This window comes from Myotis nattereri, assembly GCF_964212035.1.
Source record: "Myotis nattereri genome assembly, chromosome: 11".
Classification (NCBI taxonomy): Eukaryota; Metazoa; Chordata; class Mammalia; order Chiroptera; family Vespertilionidae; genus Myotis; species Myotis nattereri.
Window position 1 is genome coordinate 60,755,356 of NC_138086.1, and position 8,789 is coordinate 60,764,144.

The 8,789-nt window shown below is 43.1% G+C and overlaps 1 protein-coding gene across 1 annotated transcript; it reads right to left on the reverse strand.

Moving 5' to 3' along the window:
* Positions 1-4,952: 4,952 nt before the first annotated feature.
* NPVF (neuropeptide VF precursor) lies at positions 4,953-6,859 on the reverse strand (the record flags this gene model as incomplete). Its single annotated transcript, XM_081102549.1, is given in 4 exon segments — positions 4,953-5,074; positions 5,077-5,281; positions 6,723-6,784; positions 6,787-6,859. Coding segments are annotated over 4 exon segments (462 nt in total).
* Positions 6,860-8,789: the final 1,930 nt, after the last annotated feature.

Sequence of the window (8,789 nt, forward strand, 5' to 3'; positions counted from 1 at the left end):
GGAACCGTCTGGCAAAGTCCGGAGACATTTTTAGTTGCCACATTTCGGGGTGGTGCTACTGCCATCTAGTGGGTAGAGGCGATGGGTGCTGTTACATACCCTCTGGGCACAAGGCTGCCTACCCACAACAAAGAATTATCCCCCCAAATGTCAATTGTGTTGACCTTGGCCTAGTGAAAGAAAAAAAATAAAACGTTACATAGTTTCTATAACAAGGAAGTGCGCTCATAGAAGCTGGGCAGACCACCTAGTGTTCTACTCGTCCATCCAATGTCCCTGCTTTTTTCGCCATTGTAATAGTGGCTGGGCGCTGTGTCCAGAGGAGAAACTACATTTCCCAGCTTCGCTTGCCGATGGGGGTGGCCAATGACACAAAAGCTGTTGGTGATGACCTTTAAGGGGCCCTTGGGGAAAAGAGCACCCCTTTGCCTGTTCCTTTGTGTTTGCTGCCTGGAAGGGGCCGTAATGGCCAGGTGGGAGCCATGTGCCTGGGACAGAGGAGTGGAGAGATGGCAGGAATCTGGATCCTTGATGACTGTGGAGTTTCCATACCAGCCCAGAACTGCTTCCTTCCAGACATTTTTATGTGAGAGAAAAGTTTTGCTTGGTTAGCCCTGGCTGGGTAATTTGGTAGTTTGGAGTGTTGTCCGGTTCACTGAGAGGTTGCAGGTTCAATTTCTGGTCAGGCCACTTACCTAGGTTGCAGGTTTGATCCCCGGTCGGGGCTCGTATGGGAGGCAATGTTAAAACAATGTTATTCAGTTTTCTATTACATGCAGCTGCATCCACATTTGAACTGGGTTTTGAAGGATTTAGACAGAAAAGGGGCCTTACAGGTGAAGGAATTGGAGTGAAAAAAGGTGCAGAAATGTGACAGGAATAACATGTGGTTTGATAAGATCCAGAGGAGAAGTGTCACACAATGTCTGCAGGAAGAGCTCTAGGGAAAAAAGTACACACACACACACACACACACACACACACACACACACACACACAAGTGGAGGCCAAGCGCTCACCTTTCTTGCCCATTTCATTTTGTTGGTCACACTTAGGTGAACACTGACCTTTCATTTTTCTCACTGAGAAATTGGTCTCTGAGTCAGTATATTTTTCCCCCTTTTTGTATTTCTCAAGGTCACTGTCACAGTATGATGTATGAAATGTGGGCCTGAGATCACATGGGAGTTGCCTTCCATGAAAATCGTTGACGTCTACTGTGCCATCCCCAGTTTCCCCCACAAAGCCCCGACCGTCCACTCATCTTTACAGGCTGCCCGAGTCTTAGGTCAGGACCAGTCGGGTGGAATGTCCTGGCAGAAGGGAGGTTTTGGAAGAGAGAATGGTTTGGGGAATGAGCCTGGGGAGGCACAGTGCGGAGAGGCGCACAGGCACCAGCTCACCTCTGCTTTCTGCTGCTGCGGGAAGCCGGTGTTTGGAGGAGGGGCAGATTAAACCACTTGCGTGATTCTGATTATTTTGGCATCATGTTCATAAGCACTTCAATGGCCAATCAGATAATACTATTCCTTTATAAATTGAATTAGATATTACTTTAAAATAATTCTAGAAATAAAAATGTCTTCTGTTGCAGTAGTTCTTGAACTGAATGGGATCACAAACCCCTGAGAGAATTTAACCCCAGCACTCCAAACTCTCTCCCCTGCAAATGAACCTATTTTGTGTAATGATTCAGAGAAATGGTCATTTTTAGGAGCTATAAATATTCATTAAAAGGTGAGATTTGTCTTTGTTGCAAAAGGTGTCAAAACTGAAGTTTTAACTAAAACTCCAAAATATAACTGATGTGAAATTCCCAAGGCAAGATCACCACTTGCAGACTTTTAAAAAAAACTTATTGAGTTGAAAAAGAGGGAGAGAGAGAGAGAGAGAGATGTCAATTTGTTGTTCCACCTATTTACGCATTCATTAGTTGATTCTTGTATGTGCCCTGACTGGGGATCAAACCTGCAACCCTGGAGTATCAGGACAATGCTCTAACCAACTGAGCCACCCAGCCAGGGCTATCTGCAGACTTTTTGAAGGAAGTGGTTCTCCTAGTTCTCAATTCTCTCACCTACTTGGAGGCTATTAAAGGATAGGATTGGGGTTTATGGGAAGATTTCTTTGGAGAGCATGTTACCTTGCTGTGAATGCCCCTTACCTATGCCCAGCTGTCCCTTCACCAGGGAGGGGCTTCCGTAGGATGAGGAAACATGCTCCATGTGGTTAAGAGAAGCAAAGAACTGGTGCCCAACTCCAGGCCAAAAAGCTGAAGCGTCTCGGGGAGGCAGAGTAGAGGAGGGCCTCCAGTGTGGAGGGTGAGCCGATAGAGGGTGATTCCTGCTGTAGAGGACCCCAGAGAAAAATGGGCATGAGTGGAGTGGGTGCCTGTGCCCCAGGGTGAGGGCTGAGGCCAGCCTGGAGATTGAAAGGTATCATGGGAAACAGAAGGCTTGCCAGGAGGGGGCCCGCAATGGTGGGCGGTACCGTCCTCTGGGTCCCAGGAGTGAATCTGGCTCTTTATCTATTTGTGCAGCCGGATGTTGCATGATACTTTCTCTGCTGCTCAAATCTGGAGGTGCGAAGGTCCTAAACACTATGGACATGGCAGGAAGCAGTCTTACCCATCGGTCCCTGCTCCCCTAAGCAGGGCAAAGAGAATTGGAGACACGTAGGAGCAGCAGAATGGCAGTTTCGGGGCAGCCTGCAGTTCTGCCCTGGGCATGGCAAGTGGTCTCTGCATTTTCTGTGGGTCAGGTGGATGCTGAGAAGGTGGCAGGCCTGAGCCCTTCTTGGGCAATAAATGGGCCTGGGAGTCCAGGTGAGATGGGGGTGGTCGGAGAGATCAGGGAGCATGCAGGTCTCTCAGGTCAGCGTGAAGGTCCCTGTTGTGCTTCCCAAGAACTCCCGCGCAGAAGCAGCACTATTATGTAGAGAGGACGAGAGGGCTGCTCTTGATTCCCACCTGCACATCCTCCTTTACCCATCCCAACACCCTGGAGAAGTAGGAGGTTGTTTTCCAGGCTCTACCGCATCCTCTCTCACCACCTACCTCTGAGGTGAGAAAGGGGAGGCAGAGAGAGCGGAGACATGCTCCTTTCCTCTGCAGGTGCTTCCAGCAGCCAGCCCGGCCTGCGATGGGGAGGAGAAGCTGTGCTTCAGATCCAAGGTTGCGTCTTTAACGGGACTTGATGGGGTTTTTAAATACCAAGAAGTGACTAAAGAAGTCATAGAGTTTGTCCACAGCATCATTAAGGGATCTCTACCCAGCAGGGAAAGGAGATCCAACATGGCCCAGCCAGAGCAGGGTGGATGAAAAATTAACACCATTTCCGGTTTGCACCCTATGGAGTTGAATAAATTATTTATATCTGATTAAGGGCTTCATATTCCTATGACTAAAGTCAAATAATTGCATTAGGATTGTGGCATACTGTGCTCATCAATTGTTAGTGTAAGAGTGACCAGATTTTTTTCCTACAAATTAAATACTTGAAACATTAAATGAGGAGGAAAGAGATCCTAGTTGTGTTGCACTTGAAAGGAGTGATTTGTAATGGGCACTCAGACTCACAAACTTAACATTGACTCTTCTCTCCCCCATCACGGCCCCACTCCCAACATGTGATGAGTTGGCGAACTCTACCTCTGTGTGATATCTCAGAACCTCAGCAGGAACACCAGCGGTTTTCCTTGTCCTGATGAATAACACCCCCAATCCTTTGCCTGGCCCTGAGTGCACTCTCTGCTTCCAGCTCATCCTTCTCACCTTCTTTCCTCTCCTCTTTGCATGCTCTGTGCTTTGCCAAGCTGAACCCCAGGTGTTCTTGGCTCCCGTGGCTTTAATACCTTTGCTCATATCCCCTGTCTTTGCCTGAAAGTATCCTCTTTCCTCCCACCGGTCTCTAAATGCTCAAAGTAGAGCCACCATTCAAAGTCCAACTCATGAAACATCCCTGGTTTCCCAGATGAAGAAACATTCTCTTTTTGTTGAGCCTTCATAGGAATTTATTAGTGCCTCTCACATCATTTCATTCATTCTGTCCAATCTTGAGGGCTTACTATGCATAAGACACAGTTGTAAGCATTGGAGATGTGGCAATGGACAAAAACTGTGGGATTTATGGAACTGAAATTCTCGTAAAGGGGACAGACCCTAAATACATAATGTTAGGTGGTGATAAGAAGATGGTAACAAGTAAACCAGTGGTGTTCCGAGGTCTTATGATGAGGTGTTATAGCCTGCCACCGTACTCCTTCAGGTCTTACCTAAAGTGTCATGTACTATTTTATCCAAAAATTTTTTTTACATGTACTTTCTACTAGAAAATAATAAGTAGGTAGCTTATTTGTTTTTTTTAATCTCTTGTAGACTTTGCACTCTCATTTGTACATAGTAGATACTCAAGAAATACTTATTATTTAATAAAAAGAATGATTATAATAACTGAAATTATTTATGAATTGAGATCCAGAAAAGAAATTTAAAGTTGAGGAGGATAATCTTCTGAATTTGAGAACTGGGTATCCTTTGTACTTGCAGACAACTCATATGAGACCTTTTCTGTTAGGGAAGTCAAATGTTGGACAATGTCATGAGCTTAAATTCCCAATCTGTCAGCACGTGTCCCATCTTTGTGGCTATTGGGTAATGATATGGCCCATATGGGGCTTAGGAGGAGCCATCTCATTACTTTACACCTACAGTCGTGTTTGCACCTGACCTTCTATAGTTCTCAACGTACAGGTATTTATTTCCCGGGGTCTTTGCCTTCTTCCTTCTAAGAAACTTAACTTTCTTGGAAACGTCTCTGGAAAAGATGCAATCCTGTGTAGGGTTTCTGGACCAGCGGCACATAACTGCCCACGCAGTGTCATGGGTTTTCAGGTAACTACCCTGGGTGTTTTTGATCAGGATTCTGGATTTCTGGGGGCTGACAGGACAGAGCCTAAAGCAGCTCACTGACAGATGGTGAGTGCATGGGTCTTTGGAGCACATCACTCAGTGTCTCGGTCACATCTTTGGCTGTTGTTCTCCCAAACCCTTGTGGCAGATTAGGAACACGTCTGAGATGCTTTCCTTTATGTTTCTTCCAAATCTCAGAGGCAGGGTGGCCATTGCCCCAGTGCGTGCTTCTTCCATGGGCCTCCCAGGCCGCAAGGGCAAGTTTTTGTTGACTGCAGGTGTGCTCATCTTCATGATGTGTTTTGGACCCCACACTTTTAATTCTTCAAAACGGAAACTTCTTTTCTTTTCCCCTTTAAGGTTTCCTCTACGATATCATTAGAAATGAGAATTAAAATTATTTATTATTGTTAGAAGCAATAGAGTTGAACCCCAAATGAACTTAAATCCAGACTTTAATCTGTAGACTTGTTAAAGCTATAACCAAAGTGTGTGTTTTCATGCACATAATAATTGAATAAATAATTTGCATTAAGTTTCTGAAAGCAATCTGGTTTCTCTGTCCCTGGACTATTGTAAGACAACTATAAAATATTAATATATAGAGTGAATACAGCAATGTGTTCAAGCAGCAGGAACAAAATGAGGCATTGAAATGAGACACATGTTTATTTTACTCCAGTTATTCCTTTTCGGCTTTGGATTCATATTGTTTATGGAGTATTTCATATATTTTTATATTTTGATTTTAGAGAAACCTCCCATTGCCTCTCCGTGTCTCCTGTTTCCCCCTCTGTGAAGGCCACAGAGGTGCAGGTGGAGGAGGCTCCTCTGCATTTCTTTCCACCAGTTCATATTCAGAGGTCCAGTCCAAAAGCATTTCTCAAGAAACAGATGGTATTTTTATTAGTATATAAATTATATTTTTAGTAAAGCACCAGTTAGTTTGTGGGTTATTGCCCCAGTAAGATGCCAACTTTAAAAATATATTTTATTGATTTTTTTACAGAGAAGAAGGGAGAGGGATAGAGAGTTAGAAACATCAGTGAGAGAGAAACATCAATCAGCTGCCTCCTGCACACTCCCCACTGGGTATGTGCCCGCAACCAAGGTACATGCCCTTGACCGGAATCGAACCTGGGACCTTTGAGTTTGCAGGCTGACGCTCTATCCACTGAACCAAACCGGTTAGGGCAAGATGCCAACTTTAAAGAAACCATTTAAAACACAGCAACTGTATAATTAGATTTATTTAATCATGAAAGTTTGTCCATATAAAGATTTTTAAATGATTGTTTTCTGATTGTAGAAAGTAATATATACTCATCTCAGCAAATGTGGAAAATATCTAAGAGCATAAGGAAGAAAATAAAAATAACTCACAAATCCACCATGTAGGGATACATATTTTAGCTAGATTTACCACAAACTTTTATTTATTTGCTAAGTAGAAAATAGCAATGTCATATTGTTTTGTTTGTGGCTGCAGACAGTTCAAATGTCCAGCTGAAATGTATCCAGATCTTATTTTTGCAACTGTTTATTACAACTGTGTGCTTCTGAGTCCACTGAAAATTATTAAAGCACCCTGTGCTTGCTAAGTTGATACTGTACTTACACAGTAATTGAAGAAGCCAGGCCTTTTGCTGTTGCATTAAACAGCCCGAGTTGTAAGGAATCCGCTGTCATGGGAATGCCGAAATTAGACGGAAAGCGAAGCACAAATGAACTCTTCCTTATTCTTCACAGAACCATCACTCCGGGAAAATATGTAGTTAGTACCAGTCATGATAGATAGAGTTAAAGAGCTTACTTCAGAACATTTGTCATCATTTTCTTTGCTGTGAAGATTGCACATCATTAATTCATCTGCATGAAGATGTTTGATGTTAACAAGCTTGAAGTGGCTAAAGTCAATAAAATGGATCGTTTTGATGAAATAACTTCCATTTTGTCCTAAATCTAGAATTAAGTTTATAGGTGCAGCAAGATGTCTGACGTCTACAAGAAGGGAAACTGTGGTCTTTTTATACTGTCTAAAAAAAAGGCAAGTTTGCTTTACCATGGAAATCAATCCCACATGTTTTAAGTACTAATATTAATTAGAGTATTTAACTAAAATATGTATGTAAGGAATGTGGGTAACTATTCTGGAAGACAGCAATGTTTCTGCTTGCAGATTCATTAACTTTGAAAATAATTTTTCCTCATTAAAAAGGAGCTTCTAATGAGGTAAGTTTGGGGCCATGGTAATTAAGATTTTGAGCAAACAGAATGCGTTATTTCTCTGAGCTCAAACAAAAACTATATTAGTGTTTGCATCAATTCCTGAGAGAAGGAAAAAATAATATTCAATACATGCTAGCCACATTAATTTCTTTTTTATCCACACAAAAGAATTAGGCATACTATTTTCAAAATGTCAAACAAAATTAAGAAAGTGAAAATAGGGGCTGGGTGAAAAGGGGGAAGGGATAAAAAAAGAATGTGAAAATAATTCTAAGTCTCATAATACCCAAATAAAATGCCATTAATTAACTTTTTGCAAAATGCTGTTTGGTTATTAAAAAGCTTTGGAGTAAATGTCAGCTGTAGCGTGAAGGGTGTGCATAAGACCATGTGATAGGCATTTTGACAAACTGGCTGTCTCGGGAGAAGCTGGAGGCAGTTCAAGGCCTTTTGTATTTGCCCTGTGGGCCTTATTTGGCAAAACTGTATAAATCATCGGGACTTTATTTTTATGAGATGCTGCATCCTACCTTCTTCCTCAAAGCCCTTAAGGACCCCAGCAGAGGTTTGGTGAGTCACACACATGCTGATTTTGTGGTTCCCCTGGCCCATATTATTTAAGTAATCTCACATTGCCACAGGCATACAGACATCATGGCAAAAGAAAAGAATTTGCAGAAATAAATGCTTATGTACTGAAATGCCAAAGAGAGTCTCTTTTGGAGCAGGTGCCTGGTATTCTTAAAAGACCCACCTATCACTAGACTGCCAAGGTCAGTGGTCGTCAAACTCATTAGTCAACAGAGCCAGATATCAACAGTACAACAATTGAAATTTCTTTTGAGAGCCAAATTTTTTAAACTTAAACTATATAGGTAGGTACATTGTTATTAACTTAATTAGGGTAGTCCCAAGGCTTAGGAAGAGCCACACTCATGGGGCCAAAGAGCCGCATGTGGCTCAAGAGCCGCAGTTTTCCGACCACAGGTCTAGGTTCTAGGGAAATCATTACTTGTTCCTACCTGTCTATTGAACTCTTTCAGGAGAAAAAGACAGATTTCCAATACTCTAGCTACTTCTAGACACAGACACTTAGAGGTGGATTAACAAAAGAACCAATCATAAAATTGCACTTTTTGTGTCAAGAATTGTACCACCTTTAGCCTCTCTCACCAACCTATCACAGTCTGAGGTGTGAGATGGGCAGGAGTGAAGCCCTTTCTTTCTTTTTTTAAATAAGTTTTTATTGATTTCAGAGAGGAAGAGAGAGGTGGAGAGATAGAAACATCAGTGATGAGAGAGAACCACTGATCAGCTGCCTCCTGCACCGGGATGCAGGCTGGATCCACATCGGGGAGTGGGGGAGCCCACAACCCGAGCCTGTGCCCTGACGGGAACTGAACCGCAACCTCCTAGTTCATAGGTTGATGCTCAACTACTGAGCCATGCTGGCGGCCGAAGCCCTTTCTTTGTAATGTAGGTCCTGAGAATAAACCAGAAAGTGAAAAACAACAGTGGGCAAACTCTCAGGTACCCCACGTCACACTTGCCCGCGGCCTCTCTTAAGGAAGTTGACTGCACTGGCCTCATTTGTTTTGGTCTGTGGTAGCCAAGGATCCCCACAGTAAGAGGCAATTAATTCAATTCATAG